The 18,027-nt window shown below is 46.7% G+C and overlaps 1 protein-coding gene across 2 annotated transcripts; it reads left to right on the top strand.

Moving 5' to 3' along the window:
- Positions 1–2,200: 2,200 nt before the first annotated feature.
- On the top strand, positions 2,201–16,146 carry LOC100734633 (solute carrier family 2, facilitated glucose transporter member 3). 2 transcript variants are annotated; one of them, XM_003470587.5, is made up of 10 exons: positions 2,201–2,510; positions 4,238–4,330; positions 4,936–5,096; positions 7,831–8,071; positions 9,586–9,748; positions 9,948–10,135; positions 12,201–12,305; positions 12,629–12,730; positions 13,105–13,308; positions 14,144–16,146. In XM_003470587.5, exons 1-10 carry the CDS (start codon positions 2,496–2,498, stop codon positions 14,360–14,362), a joined length of 1,491 nt encoding a protein of 496 aa, XP_003470635.1. In that variant the 5' UTR covers positions 2,201–2,495; the 3' UTR covers positions 14,363–16,146. The 2 variants fall into 2 exon arrangements, with proteins under 2 accessions (XP_003470635.1, XP_063094253.1); XM_063238183.1 differs by lacking the exon at positions 2,201–2,510 and adding an exon at positions 2,710–2,932.
- The last annotated feature ends 1,881 nt before the right edge of the window (positions 16,147–18,027 follow it).

Raw genomic sequence — 18,027 nt, 5'->3', positions numbered from 1 at the left:
GAATATTACAATGCTAGCAAAGAGTAGAATTTACTTGGGAAGACGTCAGTTTTTTTAATTCCTTGAAGTTATTCACATTGTTCTCAGAAAGTTTTCCCCAGCTTTCTTCCAGCCTTTGAAACTTTGATTTTGGTATTATCTGACTTGGCAATCATTCTCCTCTCACTAAGCAGGTGCAAATATTCTACAGTGCAGACTTGTGAGCGCACTGGCCTTTGACACTGGAAGGTCTCAATCATTAGTCCCCTGCAGTCCCTTCCTCTCCACAGAGCTGATTAAAGCTTTCCCTGTTAAAATGCCCCCATGCTACTCTCTCCTCATTAGTTTCCAATGAAGAAAGGTCTCACAAGGACTCAGAGTATACAAGCCAGGCCAGGCCAGGGCAGGGCCTGTGAGGCGTCTAACCTTGCTGACCTCACTGCATGCTCACTGTATCTGCTTAGCTCCAGTGCCCTGACTTGGAATCTGGTGGGGCACTCTACTGAGCCCATGGAAGGCCGCAGACCCTCTGCACCTCCTGAGCAGAGGGTCCGTGGTTGCCCAGTGTGAATGTTGTCCACTGTGGACCTGTGCTGCGGGCCGGGGCTGGCCCTGAGCTGACTGCTGAGTGTTGGAGCTTCTTACAGCCCACGTGTGGGAGTCTTTGTTAGTGCACTCACACAGCTCACAGTGCAGTGGGTGTTCATCCTAACAGCCCTCCTTCACTGCGGCTGAAGTTTTCTCCTTTTAACTTTTTAGACAAGGTCTTGTTATGTATCCCAGGCTGAACTCCAATTCACAATCCTGCCTCAGACTCCCAACTGCTGGAATTACAGATGTGAGCCACTCTACCAGTTTAAACCAGTTTAACTTTTCTTATATTCTTTTTTGTCTTTTTTTGAGACAGGGTCTCGCTATGCAGTTAAGGCTGGTCTTGGGCTCACATTGTAGCCCAGGGTGGTCTTGAACTCACAACAATCCTCCCACCTCAGCCTCCTGAGTGCTGGGATTACAGGCATGAGCCACCACGTCCTGCTCATTTTAACTTTTCTAAAGATAACCTGCTCAGACTATAACAACCAGACTGGTGAGTCTTAGATCTAACCTCTTTATTATTTTGTTTTTTGTACTGGGGATCAAATTCTTGACCTTGTGCTTGCCAGGCAGGTGTTTACACCACTGAGCTAAATCCCTGGCCTGTTTTGCTTTTTGAAACAAGATCTCACTTAGTACTTGGGCTGTCTTTGAACTCTTGGCTATCCTGCCTCCGCCTCCTGAAATCTGGGACAACAGGTGGTTACTACCATAACTGGTTGAAAATATTCTACTTGTTACAGATTTCAGACGTTGGCTTGCTGAGCATGGTGGTGCAGGTCTCCAATCTTAGATGAATCAAGAGATCTTAAGTTCAAGGCCAGCCTTGGGTACACAAGCTGGACCACACAGTGAGAACTATATCCAGAAAGGATCTGGATTGTCCAGGTCTAGTGCTGTCTATGTGGATTCTGGGCCCCAACCAAAACCCAAAGGATCTGCCTTTCCCCTGGCTCCATCCTGAGCTGTTCTTCACAGCCCTGCAGGTCACAGAGTATCAGCAGCATGGCTACTGAGAGCTCCCCTTCTGCAGAGCCTGCGGTTCTCTCCCCTGTAGGAAGCTGTTTGACCAGGCCAGATTTCCCTGCTTGGCTCACCCTCATGCCTGAGCTGCTCTTCTTACCTTGCTGTGGTTATCCTTTATCCTCCTCCTGCTGCCTTGTTCTCGTTCCTTTGCTGTTCGTCTTGCTCAGCTATTTATCTCCCACTTTTCTTTCAAGAAACTATCTACAACCACTAGAATATTAACAAACCTTTCTATTTTTATGAGACTCAGTTGCCCTTTTTCATTTTAAAATTTTCTTGCTCACTTGCTCTGGTCTCGAACTTGCTATAGTTCTCCTTTCTCAGCCTCTGAGTGCTAGGGTTATAGGAACACACCACCATGTTCAGCTCCAAAGCGATTGTAGAGTAATTTAGACTATCGAGCAGATGCTAGAGCAAAAAGTAACATATTTGCCCTCCCTCCAGGCTTTTCTGGCAGCATTTTGTCTGTGAAACTAAGAGGTAGTTGGTTGCTGCTTTCACAAGAGGGAAGGATATGGAAGAGCTTAAAAAAAAAAAAAAAAAAAACCAAAGGGGCGGAGAGAGCGGCAGGATGTGGTTTGAAAGGGGGGAGGTGTGAGTGCCTGGAAGGCGAGGGGGCAAAGGGGCGGTGAGGATGCTGAAGTTCTGAGCCCAGAGGTCACGCTGAGAGGCAGGTATAGGGTGGGGCCGAGGGTGAGTTCCTAGGCTCCACCCTTTGCGGAGATTATAAAAGCCTGCGTTTCCCACCCCGTGAGGCTGAGGAGGACCGAGTGGTACCGAGGACCTCAGGGGACTTTCTGCCTGCCTGAAGAGGACATTTTGCAGGTTTTGTTGACTAAAAGAGGCTCTCACACCGACTCCTAGCTCTTGCCTAAGACTTGCAAAGGACTAGGACCATGGGGACGTACAAGGTAAGAACGATGCGGTCACTGGTATTTGCTGGTGCTTGGGGACACTCAGAAGGAAATCTTTACTTCTGTGTATTCCAGGGCCACCAGGCGGCCTCCTCCAGCCTGTGATGCTCCTGTGGGTCTCTCAGTGTCTGACCTGAAGGAATCATCCAAGTTTCCTTCCCTTCTCCTCAGAGGAAAGTCAGTGAGGAGTCCGCTCCTCAGGGTTATTTTGTGGAACAGCAGGATGCTCGGATGGGGCTGGTGCAGGCTCGGGCCGCAGGGGTCAGCTCCACTAGAGAGACCTGACTGAGGCCCAGGCTTGGCGTGGGAATAAGGTCGCAGCCCAGCCATCTGTCCTGTGGGAATCATCACCCTGACCTGTGCAAGTCCCCAAATCCTGAGGAAAGTGAATTTCACTTGTCCTTGTTGTGGTCGTGAGTGTGAGTGCAGAACATACTGATTAGTATCGTGTATTGTGTGTTGTGTGTGCAGTGTTTGTAGGGAGAAAGACATTTTTACTAAGATAAATTCATTTGAAAATAAAGGAAGTTAGGAGAAGGGATGAAGAAGAAAATGGGACAGAAGGAAAGGCCCACAGAGATGGAAAGTGCTGAGAGAGAGAAGGTTGTGTGGTTTGGGGATCTTTTTGTCTTTTGAGACAGGGTTTCACTATGTAGCTCAGGCTGGCCTTGACTCACAGTGATGCTCCTGCCTCAGCCTCTCTAGTGTTGTTGGGATTACAGGTGTGTGCCACCTTGCCCGGCTAGAAGAGGTTTTTTAATAAAGGAAAAGATCTAACGGGAAAGCTTCACCCAGGCAGGGTCCTTCCGGGGACTTGGGCTGAGCTGGGCCTGAGCTGGCTGGGAGGCCCCGGGAAGGTCACTCCCACTGTAGTGCCCACCTGCCTCCACCTGACCCAAGAGGATTGGGCAGAGTAGCAAACAGGGAAAGGCTGGGGGATCCTGGGGACCATGGAGCACCCTCTGAGGCCACCTTAGGGGGCAGCTGCTTGCCCTCCAGAGTGGCTGATTCCCAGCAAGGTGAGAGCCGGCTGCTTGACTCGGTTCCCTCCCCACAAGGTGTCTCCTCCTGTGCTGGAAGTGGATGAGGCTCCCTTGCTGGGGGTGGGGAGCAAAGGAGGACCCCAGGGAGGCCAGGCTCACTGTGGATGCAGCAGGGTCTGCGGTGCAGAAAAAAGAGCAGCCTGCTCCAGGGCCAGCACTGCTGCTTGGGCTCCTGTGTCTGTGGGGTTGGTGATCTTGTTGGGTCTACACTGGACAACAATCAGTTCTAAAGATCCAAAGACTGTCTTGTCCTCTGCCTTCCTAGCTCTTGAGCACCATACTTGCCTTTACCTGGTACTGTATGGAATTTTTTTTTTAATGTTTCTAAACTAGTTCCTATTTTAACTTCCACAAAATTTTCAAAATCTTATTTTTTTTTCATATCCCTCATGGGTCGGATTCGAGTACTGTACATGTTCATAACTAATGGAAGATAATCATCAGGGAAAAAGTTTCAACGACTAGCTGGGGACGTGGGGGGTGGGATGCAGTCCTGTAATTCCAGCACTGGGAGATGGAGACAAAGAATCCCTAATTCCAGCCCACAGGGCAATTTAGCAAAAATCTTGTCTCAAGATGCTGGGGGTGCCGCTCAGTGCAAAGGCCCTGGGTTCAGTCCCTAAGAGAGAGAGAGAAAATCGTAAATACTGCTTCTCTCCTCCCGTGTCATTCTACACTCAGGTGACCCCGTCTCTGGTCTTTGCCATCACCATCGCTGCAATCGGCTCTTTCCAGTTCGGCTACAACACTGGGGTCATCAATGCTCCCGAGATGGTGAGTATCGGGCGCTGAGAATTATAACTGGGAACGAGGAGTTGGAAAGCGAATTTAATGGGCGGGGGTGGCATTCCGTGGTGGAGGAGCATTTGCCTAGCACGCGGGAGATGCTGCGTTTAATCTCTAGCACTGTAGAAAAAATTAGAATGTAAAATTTTGTGTCTAGCCTGTCTAAGCTAAGACGGGCGGTGGTAAACACGTTGAGTCATTTACTGGAGCCAGAACACTCATTTCCCCTGCACCTCACCACGAGCAGGGCTGGCTCCTCTGAGCCTCTCCCGCTGGCTGGGCTTCCCACTGGTCCCTGGCTGTGAGGAGGCAGAGGGCCGGGCAGAGCACGCTCACCAGTGCTGCCACCTGCTGTCCACTTTCTGGGACAGGCCTTCTGCACTTTTCGCAGAGCTACCCCAGTCTGTGCTGCTCTCTTCCATCCCCATCTAGTCATGACAGGAGGAAATGATCCCTGCTCTCTGGTTCCTGTCCAGCTGTATCAGTCTGTCCTCTCACCAACCATTTTATTTTATATTATCTATTTATTTTTTTGGTACCGAGGATGGAACTCATGACCTCATGTTTGCCATGCCAACCATTTTGTATTGCAGATCATTACAGAGTTTATCAACAGCACCTTGTCCCAGAAGTTGGGTAACCCTCCCAGCAAGGAGCTGCTCACGACCCTCTGGTCCTTGTCTGTGGCTATATTCTCAGTGGGCGGAATGCTTGGCTCCTTTTCCGTTGGACTCTTTGTCAACCGCTTTGGCAGGTATGGGGCCCAAACTGGCCAAGAAAGTGGACAGTACTGGTGGCGCTGAGGACAAACACAGAGAATTAGGTCAGGGAGGTGGGGGCATCTGAGTGAGCAAAGGGGACCTGGTGCAGCTGGCCCTGGATGGGACTGCCCTGGCACAGATTCCACCACTGAGCTTGGGTTCTGCTTGGCCCTCAAGGGACAGCCCTTGGTGTAGCTCAGGCTGGTGCAGTGGTGATCCCAGAAACACACTTTATCTAGATGAACAGATTTATTTGCTTTTATTGAAAAAAAGAAGAATCATGAAAGTCTTTCACTGTTTTACAAAGAAAATATTTTTGTAAACCTTGGTTTGGGGTAAATGTGAACAATGAGCAAAAAGCTAAATTTATTCTCCTTAAAGAGAAGTCTCATTCAACACGTGAGGAATAAAATGTTTTAGATGACAGAATGCTTTCAGTAATGACTAAAGGGACTGTTTAATTTATCAGATATTCTCCACATGCAAATGTATTTAACATTAATAAAACAGACTTTTTAAGCAGACTGTATTTAATACTATAATTTTTATTTTTAATTTTATTTTTTTGTGCTGTTGATCAAACTCAGTCCTCAGGATTGCTAAGCAAGTGCTATTCTGCTGACCTCCACTCCCAGCCTCTGAAGTCATTAGAATTTTAAATGAGTTCCTTCATTAATAACTAACTTGGGAGGCTGAGGCAGGAGGATGTGAGTTCAAGGTTAGCCTGAGCTATATAATGAGTTCAAAGTTAGCCTTACATACTGAGTCTGTGTCTCAAATAAGAAAAAAAAAAAAAAAGAAAGAAAGAAAGAAAAGAAAAGCTAATTGTGGTGGTACACACTTGTAATCCCAGCACTGGGGAGGCTGAGGCAGGCAGATTGCCATGAGTATGAAAATCAGCCTGCACTATATAGTGAGACAGTGCCTCAAAACAAACAAAAAAACTATAATGTAGCATTCTTTGGTTCATTAGCAAAAGAACCTAATAGGGGTCACTGGGAAAGGAATGCAGAGGCAGGTGAAAATTGGGAAGGTGGGGTAATTCTCTTAATAGTGGTTCTCCATTGGCACTGCCCATTTAGGATCCCCTGGAGAGCTTTTAAATCCCAGTGCCCAATATAAGCACCCATCTCTTGGATGAGACCCATGCATCAGGTTTTGGCAAACTGCTCACGAATCCCATGGTCTGGGCAAGTGAGACTCAGGAAAGTTGTGATGCTGTTGCTTCACCAATGTGTACTGTAGGGTTTCAATTTTATTTATTTATTTTACTTACTTACTTACTTATAGATAGACTCTCCTTATGTAGCCCAGGCTGGCCTTAAATTCAGAGCAATCTCTCTGCCTCAGCTTCCTGAGTGCTGGAATTACAGCTGAGGGCCACACACCCAGCTTCAGTGTAATCTTTTATTGCTGGTTTATCATGGTGCAGTGCTTTGCCTCTGGGGCTTAGCACACAAATGGAGCAGTCTATTATTTTACACTGTTGTCAGTACTAATTGTGAATGACGTCATTACAGCTAGATAAGAGAGCTGAAGCTGACTGCTTTTGAGTATATATAATTCTGTGATGGAGGAAACATTTTATCTGAAATGTTTTAAAATCAGTACAATATTCACGCTCTCTAAGCAACTACAGTGCTTGAAATGCAGTAAAATGAAAATGCATAGAGGCTGGGGATTTAGCACATCTCCATTGTATTTATTTAGAGACAGGGTCACTATAAATTTCCTGAGTTGACTTCAAACTTGAAATGTTTCTGCCTCTGCCTGCAAAGTAGTTGGATTATAGGCCTGTGCCACCATGTCTGACCTCCAAAAATGTCTCTTAGGAGTGAGACAGCTTTCCCCAAGGTACTGTCTCAGCAGTGTTCTCAGACTTGAAGTTGTGTCAGACCGCCTGGAGTGTTTGAAGGATTTTTCTGTCCTTTTAAAATTTTTATGAGTGCATGTCGGCAGTGTATAATGATTACATTCATTGTGGGATTTGTACATAACACCTCTTAATTCCTGTGACTTCCACTCAGGACCTTTTAGAACACAGATTCCTGGGCCCTGGCCCTTGGGTGAGACCTAATGATGAAGCTAGGGGAGGGGAGAATTGTAATTTCTAGCAGATTACTAACTGCTGTGAGCGTGTGAGCCACTCTGAGGACCACTGGCCTGAAGTGCTTGCTAAAATACCAGGATAGTAGGGCTTGGTGGTAGGTGCCTGTCACCTCAGCAGCAAGGATGCTGAGGCAGCTGTGCTACGTAGTGAGTTCATGGCTGCCTGAGGCCTTGTGTGAAAAAAATCCTAGGCTACAGTTGGGTCTTGCAGAAGAAATCTCAAGCAACAGCTAGGTCAGTTGGTGAGATGCCTGCCAGCATGTGTAAGGTTCGGGGTTTGATCCCCAGCACCATCAAAAACAGATCTTAAATTTTCCTTTTTTTTTTTTTTTAAAGGTAGGAATATTTCTTAGGGAATAGGAGAAGCTCCTGAGAGACAGGTGGGGCCCAGAATGGGTTGCCCAGACCTTAAGTTTTCTAGGTGAGTTTGATACATAAAGAAGTGTAAAAAGATAACAAAAAACCTTGATTCAGCCTACACCAATTTGAAATGTTCTGATAGTAGAAACTGGGAAATAAAAGTTAAACAAAAGAAAGGCAGCTGTGGCCGGGAGGGGCAGGAGGGAAGGGAGAGCGGCCTGCTAGGCGCTTGGGCCTCAGTCGTCTCTGAATCTGCAGGCGCAACTCCATGCTCATGGTCAACGTGCTGGTGGTGGTCAGCGGCTGCCTCATGGGCTTCTGCAAGATGGCCAAGTCCGTGGAGATGCTGATCCTGGGCCGCTTGATCACGGGCATCTTCTGCGGGCTCTGCACGGGGTTCGTGCCCATGTACATCGGAGAGGTGTCTCCCACCAACCTGCGGGGTGCCTTTGGCGCCCTCCACCAGCTGGGCATCGTCATCGGGATCCTGGTGGCGCAGGTACCCGGGGGTTTCTCCCTATGCGAGTGTTCATTTCCTGCCCACTGAATGAATTCGCACACAGTGAGCTCAAGAAAAGATGAGACATATTCAGTGAAGTGTATTTCAAACAGTATGGTTCCTAGCACTCAATTCTAGCTAACAAAACCAGCAGGATAAAAAAGGAAAAGTAAAATTTTACATCTTTCTTTCTTTCTTTCTTTCTTTCTTTATGGTACTGGGGATTGAACTCAAGCTCGTGCTTGCCAGGCAGGCACTTGTGCCACTAAGCTATATTCCCAGCCCCAATTTTACCTTTTTCTATGGTAAAACAACTGACTGGGCCTGGTTCCATATTTCTGTAATCCCAGCACTCAGGAGGCTGAGGCAGGAGTTCAAGACCAGACTGAACTACATAGTAAGACCCCATCTCCAAAACATTCCAAAAAACAAAAAGAATGTGTCACTTAAAAAAAAAAAGTTTAGATTTATTGGCACATTTTACATGTACATGATGATCACATACATTATAGAGAACTTCTATTTGTACATGTTAAGTCTTGACTGCTTTTCCCTGTGCTCCTCACTCTCAACAAATCCCTATTTACAAAAGTTTTGTTTCCACATCTTTTCCTTTTTTCTCTTCCTTGCTTTCCCCCTCCCTTCTCCCTCCTTAGCTCCCTTCCCCGTTAAATGTTTTCTTCCTATTTTACAATATCTGTTGCGTATACTTTGATCTTTATTTATACTTCAGTTTGCTATACCAGAGAAACCATGTAATCTTACACATGTGTTTGACTTAATTTCACTTGTATTGTTTCGAGGTGCACTCATTTACCTAGAAATGTTTCAAATTTATCCTTTTTATGGCTGAATAGTTCTCCATTGTATTAAAGAACACATATTTATCCATGTATCGGTTGATGGGCATTTGGGCTGTTTGTAAGATTTTAGCTGTTACAAACTGTGCCTCTGTAAACATGAGTGTGCATATATTGCTGTGGTACGATGTTTTTAACTCTATTGGGATGATACCAGGAAGGGGAATAGCTGGGTCAAAGGGAACCTCCAGTTTCAGTTTTTTCAGTAATCTCCATAATACCAATTTCATATTGTTTATACAATTTTTAAGCCCACCAGCAGTGAAGAAGTGACCCTTTTTCACATAGCCCTGTCTGTGTTTGTTGTTGGTTGATTTCATGATGATAGAGATTCTTTCTGGAGTGAAATGGAATCTCAGCATAGCTTCAGGTTGCAGGTCTTGAATGACCACTGATGTTGAACATGTTTCCATATATTTATTTGCCATTTATATATCTTTGCTGAGAAGTGTGTATTCATCTGCGATGCCCATTTTTGGCTTGAGTCTTTAAAATTTAAACTTGGAGAGATGTCATTGTTTTTTATTTTGTTTTTTTAGTTTGTAGTTTGTATGTTCTGAATGATAGTCCTTTGTCTTAAATGGCTTTTTTAAAAAATGAACTTGTGGTTTAGGAAATATGGCCCTTGTGACATTGTCTTTATCTGGTTCCTAGATCTTTGGCCTGAAGTTCATCTTGGGGACTGAGGAGCACTGGCCTCTGCTACTGGCCTTCACCATCCTCCCAGCCATCTTGCAAAGCATAGCGCTTCCTTTCTGCCCAAAAAGTCCTAGATTCCTGCTCATTAACAGAAAGGAAGAGGAGAGTGCTACAAAGAGTGAGTGCCCTTTACTCTTTGCCCTAGGAATGGAGGTTTTGATTATTTCCTTCCTCCTGCCTAAGCCCCTGTGGGAAGGGGCGCTGAGGTGCTGGTGCCCTGTCCCTGGCCCTATGTGGCTCCTTCCCCAGTGCCGCATGAGCAGACCAACATGGGCTGCATGCTCTCTTTATTTTCTCCCCTTGGTTCTTCTCACCAGTTCTCCAGCGGCTGTGGGGCGCCCAGGATGTGTCCCAGGACATCCAGGAGATGAAGGACGAGAGTGTGCGGATGAGCCAGGAAAAGAAAGCCACCGTGCTGGAGCTCTTCAGATCCCACAAATACCAACAGCCCATCATGATCGCCATCATGCTGCAGCTCTCCCAGCAGCTCTCGGGCATCAATGCTGTGAGTGTCCACACTTGGGTCAGGCACCTGTGGTGTTTCGCCTGCGGCACTGGCCAGCCTCTGTAGAAGGCTGAGGCAGGTGACTTACTAGAGACTAGAAATTCAAGGTTGTCCTGGCTACACAGCAAGAGCCTATCTAAAAGAAAGTCCTAACCCTTCTTTGAGTGGGTAGAAGCTGTTTTATCAGAGTGTGGGAAGACAAAAAAAAAAAAAGATAGTTCTCAAAAGCATCTCATGTGATACGAATGGATCCCAATCAGCAGTTTGTTCATTCAAAAATGACTTGATATGCATCTTTTATGCTGCAGGAGTAAAGCATGCGCTGGGGATTGGAGGGCAGCAGGGCTGGAGCTACAGTGAGGTGCCAGGGTGCAGGCACAGCCGGGGAGGAGGGGGTTATTAAGGTGGCCCCATTTGTTCCCTGCAAACCTCATCAAAAAACTATCACAAGCTGGATGTTGGCGGCCTGCATTCCCAGCACTCTGGGGGCAGACACAGAAGAATCACAAGTTCCAGGCCAACCTGGGCAATTTAGTAAAACTCCATCTCAGAGTAAAAAGGGAATGTAACTCAGCATATCCAAACTCTTACCTGTGTAATCTTCTCTGTCCAACCACTGCCACCCTTTTGTACCAGCTACTGAACCCATGGCCTTTCCACTGATCGACTTCTGAGCTCTTTTTAAATTTTGACACAAAGTTGCATATATTTTTAAGCTTTAATCTTTAAGCTTCCTGGTCTGGGTTTTTGATCTTGTAATCCTCCTGCTTCAGCCTACCAGAATGCTGGGTTATAGATGTGTGCCATTGTGCCTGGCTAAATATTCATAATTCCTGTTTTAGGTACTGGGGATTGAGAGAGTTGTTTCCTGAGAACGTAAATGCCAATGTAGAGTACTACATAAATTGTGCTCCTTAGGAAGACAAAGAATGTTGCTATAGCAGCAAATACTGTGTGTGACAGAATTCCCTTGTTATCGTAAAGCCTGACTCCAGCATCCATACCTGTATCGTAAGGGTAGCAATCCTGCAAATAATAAGAATAAGGGTTGGCATGTAGCTGTGGTACAACCACAGATTCCAGGTCACAGCCCTGGGTTCCATCCCCAGCACGCCAAAAGACAAAACAAAACCAAAAAAGGCATATGCCAAATAATACTTTCTTGTTTAATTAATTTTATTGTTTTCTTCAAGTTCATTTTATTTCAAGGATAAAAACAAAAAGAAGGAAAAAAAAAAAAAGAAAACAAAAACTATAACAAAATTTCGAAACACATTAATTGGGGGGTAACAATGGTTCATTGCACATTGTCATCCCCAAATCATTCACCTAGAGCGCAAGACCTTTGCAGGGAATACTTTTGTGTTACGTCCTAAATCCCTTGGAAGGATCATAGGAAGAGGATATCCAGGCCAAGTTCTTTTTTTTTTTTTTTTTTTTCCGTTTTTATCGGTACCAGGGATCGAACTCACGACTGCCTGCTTGCAAGGCAGGCGCTTATGCCGCCGAGCTAAATCCCCAGCCCCCCAGCCCAAGTTCTTTTTGAATGAGCAGGCTTAGAGGTACATGGTGGCACTTGTCTGTGATCCCAACTCTTGGAGGCTGAGGCAGGAGGATTGTTTCAAATAAGGTCAAACTGGGCTTACATAGTGAAGCCAGCCTTGAACTACATAGCAAGACCCTATCTTTAAAAATGGTGGAGTGTACAAGGGGCTAAGGTTACTCATTACCCTATCAAATTGGGACATCAATATTCCTAGCAGTTTTAAAGGTATGGGAAACAGCCTGTGAAGAGTTTAAACCTTTCTGTAAATTAACAAAGTGGGTATAAGGAGGAGTAAACAGAGCAGTGAGGGAATGCATTGGAAGGAAGTAGAAATGAGTGGCTGGGATGGAAAATTAAGCAGATGCAGGTCAGAGGCAGAAGATAATTCATTTGCAGAAAGAATCATATGGAAACTCTAGAAAATAATTCAGCTCCTGAGATTGTTTGAGTTTCTTTTTTGAGCGTTCTGTGTAACTGTTCTATGTAGTCAGCACAGTTGCATCATTTGGTTCCTGTTAGGTGTTCTATTATTCAACTGGAATCTTTGAGGATGCAGGCGTCCAGGAGCCCATCTACGCCACCATTGGAGCGGGCGTGGTTAACACCATCTTCACTGTGGTTTCTGTAAGTTGCAAGGCAGGGTCCCGGGGTGGAGGAAAGGGTTCTCATTACAGATGTCAAAGGTTTGCTGATTAGCTTTCAGTCTCCTGACATCTTTATACAAAGCTTTTCTGTTTTCTTCATCTTTGGGGAAAACAATATTGCATGATGGGTACAAGGAGTCTTCGCCTCCTAGCAAACAAGGGTTGGCTACAGCAAGTTACAGAGGGCACAGGAGAGGGGCGCTGTGGCTGGAACAGACGCCCTGCTTTTCGTAAGGTAGGATTGAAGTCATGCACACAGGGATCTCATGAGTGGGACACAGCAGTGTCGTGTCATTGTCCTAGGTGTTTCTGGTGGACAGAGCGGGAAGGAGAAGTCTGCACCTGATCGGCCTCGGCGGCATGGCTGTTTGTTCCATCATCATGACAATCTCTCTGTTGCTGAAGGTGAGCACCTTGTGATTGACAGGGAGCTGGAAGGTAGTGTGGAGAGGTCAAAAGTGATAGGGCACAGGTGGCCGACTTTGGAGATCACTGAAAAAGTCATTTGATCCAGGTATTGTGGCACATGACAGGCTGAGGCAGGAGGCTTGCCATGAGTTTAAGGCCACCATGAAGTATATGGCAGGACCTTTTCTCAAACAAGAGAAAGGATGGACTTGAGGGAAGTCCCATTTTATAGATGATGAAATGTTCTCATGGAAAGTGATGTGTGTAAAATGACACAGCAAAATCTCAGGGTCTTGCCTAGGTCCCGAAGCTGCATGTGCTTGAGGCAGAGGGGGCCACCAAGTTATCTCCTTTCTCCCTTCCTCTTTCAGAGCTCATACGGATTCATGAGCTACATCTGCATTGTGGCTATCTTGATCTATGTGGCCTTCTTTGAGATCGGACCCGGCCCCATCCCCTGGTTCATCGTGGCCGAGCTCTTCAGCCAGGGACCCCGCCCAGCCGCCATGGCTGTGGCTGGTTGCTCTAACTGGACCTCCAACTTTTTGGTTGGACTGCTCTTCCCCTTGGCTGCAGTAAGTAAATGAAAATTCCACCAATACCAACATGTTTAAGATACAGCATTGTCATCTTTACTGAATCCATGAAAACCTGTTCCAGGTGCCTCTTTCTTAATCAGACTTTTTCTCAATTTCAGTGAAATACAGAAAAAATAAAGTAGATTGAAGCAAAAGGGCAAAACTGGGAACTTGGAAGGAATCACAAGTCTGGGCAGGGAATGGTTGTATATACCCATTATTGCAAGATCATAAATCTGACCAGCCTAGCAGCACAGACCCTGTCTCAAAAATAAGGCCCACTCATCTGAGATGAGGTGGTTTTGCCTAAAAAAGAACTGGAGCAATAAGCCTCAACCCCTCTAAATCAATGCTTCATCCACAGCCTCAATTAGCTAGATCCAAAAGGTAACGGGATGCTGGACATGGTAGTTCATGCCTATAACCCCAGCACTGGGAAGCTGAGGCAGGAAGATCATTGCAAGTTGGAAACTAGCCTGGGGTTACATATTATATTCAGGGCCACCCTGAACATAGCAAGCTTCTGTCTCAAAAAAGAAAAAAAATTGTCCAGATGTGATATTTGAGAATTTGATAATGGACTTTTAGAACTTACAGGCATGAGATTTTATAGAAACCAGATATTCAGTGTAGACCAGGATGGTAGGTGTTTAGTAAACAGGAAAGGCACAACACCGATTCCAGAGAAATGCAATAGGTATGCAATGGCAACAGAAATAAGCCTCAGAGAAGGCTTCTCATTCAGGTTGGGGCTGCTTGTAGCTTGAGACCTCTAGAGACACTGGTGTGGAGTTGCATAATTAATATCAACTTCCCTTTTATCTTTCACCAGGCCGCTTTAGGAGCCTACGTTTTTATCATCTTCGCTGTCTTCCTAATTATCTTCCTGCTGTTCACCTTCTTCAAAGTCCCTGAGACCCGAGGCAGGACTTTTGAGGAAATCACGCGGGCCTTTGAAGGGCATGCTGATGATGCCCAGGAACCTGGGAAGAGCTCAGCCCTGGAGCTGAACAGCCTGCAGCCCGAAAAGGAGCCAGTTGCAGGTGTCTAGGCACCTCTGAGTGGACCGCGGACAGCGACCTCCCACCTGGCAGAGCCCTCAGAGGTGAAAGCCAGGACTGAGTGTTACCCTGCTGCCGCCCGCCCGTCTGTCTCACTCTCAGCAAGCTCTCAGCTCGGCCAGTGCCTGGGCTTCTTGAGTGCTTCACTTCTTGGACCTTCCCTGTGGGAGTAGCCAGGTGACCACACCTCGCTTCGGGCCACGCAGCCCCTCTTCTGCCCTGAGCACCAGCTCCGCTCTGGCACAAGGGAGAGATCTGCATGGACTCCTCACCTCACAGCTCGTGCAGCAAAGTCCACTTGAGTTGTATTTATTTTATCCTCTGGTTTTATTGCATAAATATTTATTTTTTTAAGTGAAAATTTTACCAAGTAGTGAAGACCTAATGAAATGGAGGTGAGAAGGAGGTTTAACAAAAGGTTACATAGGAAAAGCAGGTTTGATAGCAGAGTGGTTAAGGTGCGGGAAGCCATCGTACTACTTGACATCTGGACTTGTTACTAAGATGGGCTGTGTAACTAAAGGCACTGATGGGTTTTGATTTCAGGTGGAGTCCAAAGGGAGGTTGTTCGTGGAAAGCCATCCTCCCCCACGGTAGACTCACTTGTTGTGTAGACCTCACACCACACCCCCTCGGGGAACCTTCCCTTGAGAACCAAAAATACTGGTTCTCAGTAGAGTTTTGGTGTTTCTTCACTTAAAGATATTTTATCTATTTTTTATTTTAACTTGTAGCTTTAATGGAATTCAGAGGAGAATCCTCATGGGTAATTTGGAATTTTTGACCTCAGCTCTGGAAAAGGATTTTTCCTGAGCAGTCACTCTGTGCTTTTAAGTGTGCTGTCACTGCAGGGTCAGGGCTTGCTGGTCCACATCTGATGCTAGGTCAGGGTGCGCTGCTACCACGTTACTGTGACACCCATTAGGTGCCCTCAGGGACCCAGATCCTCCAGTGGACACAGTTGAGACAGTGGGAGTAAATGACACTGGAGACTGGGAGTGTGTGCACCGTCACTTTGCTCGGGTGGAAGTAGTCCACAGCCCACTCACTTCTTGTGTTGCTATTGCTGCCTTTTGGGTAGAATGTATTAAAGCCTGTCCCTGCATGTAGAAGCAACACTGCTTCTGCTGGGTGGCATTTGCTCCCAGAACTTCTGATTCAGACTCATCTGCTGTCATTCCCTGCGGAAGGGAGGGAAGGACAGCCACCTCTCTGCCTCCACAGGCCGAGGTGGAGGGGAAGGGAAGAGGAGAGCTCGGGGCCACCCAGGTGGTTCTGGGGGGCTGTGGGGAGAGGAGGTGGTAAACTTTCAGGGGAACAAGAAGCAAATGAAGACTGGCTTCCAGTTGGAGGGGTTCAGATAGCCAAGGGACAGTGGGTTTGACTGCTGCCACGGGCCACCACGTCTCCACAGTCCCCTCATCCCCCAGCCCTCTCACCCCTCTCCTCCTGCTCACAGGTTACCCTGTCTCCTTCCCCTCCTTGGTGCTCACACATTTCAGACCCTCTGGGCAGACAATGGTGTTCTAGTTCTTGGTTCCCACTGGTCCACTGTTCAGGGACCTTTGGATAAACACTGTAGCTAGGGAGAGAGGCTTGGTTGGAAAAGGCCACTTTCCTCAAGCTGCACCTCTTCTGCCTCTGCAGTGGCTTTGCGGTAATGCAGGTTAGAGTTGTTCCGATTTCTGGGCAACCAGGTTGTAAATATTTCCACATGGATTTTCTACTATTAATGTTACTGTGGTTTTGTTTTGAAATAAAAGTTCTAAATGTATCCATCATGGGCTTATTATTTTTGCTCTTCCTATAACAACATAATCATCTTTGATCCTGGCTACATCAATGATGTGACTAAACAATGTTTTAAAAGTCTCATATGTGAAAACAGCAATGCTTGCTCATTATGTAAGCTAAATGAAAAGGTCTTCTGTCTTACTTTCTTATAGCTGAGACAATATGCTGGATGCCCAAAGATAAAAGGAGAAAGATTTATACAGCTCTGTTGTAGTCCACAGTTAGCTGGATCAAAGGCAGAGGGCATCACAAAGGAGAAACGGCTAGGAAACGGTAGGAAAAAGCGAAATAGCAAGGTTTGGCTCCTTTTGTATCTTATCCAAGCTATACAGGGCAGGTAGCAATGATCTCCTTAACCGTAGTGGCCCTGATCCGAGCATTGCACCATGAATTGAACACTGCATCACACTCTAAATCCAATCACTTGTGAAAAATAACCACCTAGGACTGCATAAGGCGTTTGTGGAGGTAAACCACAACGCCTGCAGCCTGAGTGATGCCATTTTGCAGCACATGCCATGACCATTTCGGGGTTTGGGGCTTTGCTGTCATTGGACCAGTGGTGGCTTCTGATCTGGAAAGCCCATGTCAGGGCTTCTGTCTGCACTATTGTTGGTAGCCCCTGTGTGGTAACCACTTTCCCCTGGGTCAGACACCCCAGCAGCCAGTGCTGCTCCCCTAGTTCATCTCCTCAGGGTCACTGTGCTGTGTCCCTGGACTCCGTCTTCCTTTCTCCTGCCTGAGCCAGGAGCTGGGGAGACAGTGCAGAGCGCCCTCTCCTTTGTCTTCACTGGAGTCCATTTCTTCACATTCTCCGTGGGCTCCAGTTTGCCCTTCAGATCCTTCCTGGCTCCCAGGGATCCCCCTTCCTACTTCTCTCTTCTTGTTGTTGTTCTCCAGTGTTGGATTCTGACTCTCCAAAGGTTGCTCTGTCGCTGCTCACAGCTCTGCCATCCTCTCCAGACCACTTTTAGTGTTTATTTTGAGACATAGTCTCACTATATTCCCCAGGCAGGCAAGACTGTGATCCTCCTCCCTCATGCTGTCAAGCACTTAGATTACAGGGCCAAATAGCTTCGTTGATATTCTTTGAATTGAACTTGGAATCAAAGTGTGGCTTCCGTGTTTGGGTGGCACCCAGACAGCTACTTAAATGCCACTTATGTCACATAGTATCCTAAGAGTGAATGCAACTGACCATGCACTTGCTTTTGTGGGTTCATATTCTATGCAGGTTAACTAAGCCCTAACTCACAAGATAAACTTCAAAGCAGAATATTCCAAGTACAAGGAGACAAATGTGATGACAGCTGTAGTGAGCTTAATGTATAAGCGAGCTCCAAAGACCGTAGTGCTGGGTCCTCACTACCAGCTAAAACAACAAAACAACTCCCCCTCAAAAAAACTTAAATCTTCACTCAGTGATAGAAGTATAAAATGTAAGTGATCTGAGAAACACTAAACCAGAGGAGGATCACCGGAGGAAACGCAAACTTGGACAGCGCAGCTCCTTCTCCCAAACAGACTGAGAGTTCTGCAGAGGGCACGGCTGCATGCAGGGAGCAGGGAAACTGTACTTAGGACAGAGCAGGCGTGCAGATCTGGGCAGCGCAGGGAGCTGCGCTGGTGTCCAGGGCTGAGACTGTGCAGAGCGGGTGGGCAGCCTGGAGTGAGGCCAGGCCAAGGCCCTCTGTCAGCAGCTAGTGAACCTGGTGATTTCCAGCCTGGCCTTGCCACTCAGAATCACCAACATCTTGACAGCCAGAAAGTGGTACCCACCTCTTCCCACAGCTCCACTGCTCAGACTGTACAGAAGCCAGCCCTTCACATTCCTGCCCCACCAACCCAACAGCAGGGGTCA

The sequence above is a fragment of the Cavia porcellus genome, unplaced genomic scaffold (genome assembly GCF_034190915.1).
Source record: "Cavia porcellus strain 051 isolate PalLab524CR breed Dunkin Hartley unplaced genomic scaffold, mCavPor4.1 scaffold_27, whole genome shotgun sequence".
Lineage (NCBI taxonomy): Eukaryota > Metazoa > Chordata > Mammalia > Rodentia > Caviidae > Cavia > Cavia porcellus.
Note: the sequence above shows the minus strand (reverse complement) of the source record. Positions and strands in the feature narration are given on the sequence as shown.

Excerpts from the sequence above, each read along its gene's own strand:
- LOC100734633 (XM_003470587.5), top strand. Across the intron at positions 8,072-9,585 it reads TCGGGATCCTGGTGGCGCAG|ATCTTTGGCCTGAAGTTCAT; the intron begins GTACCCGGGGGT and ends TCTGGTTCCTAG. Across the intron at positions 12,731-13,104 it reads CAATCTCTCTGTTGCTGAAG|AGCTCATACGGATTCATGAG; the intron begins GTGAGCACCTTG and ends TTCCTCTTTCAG.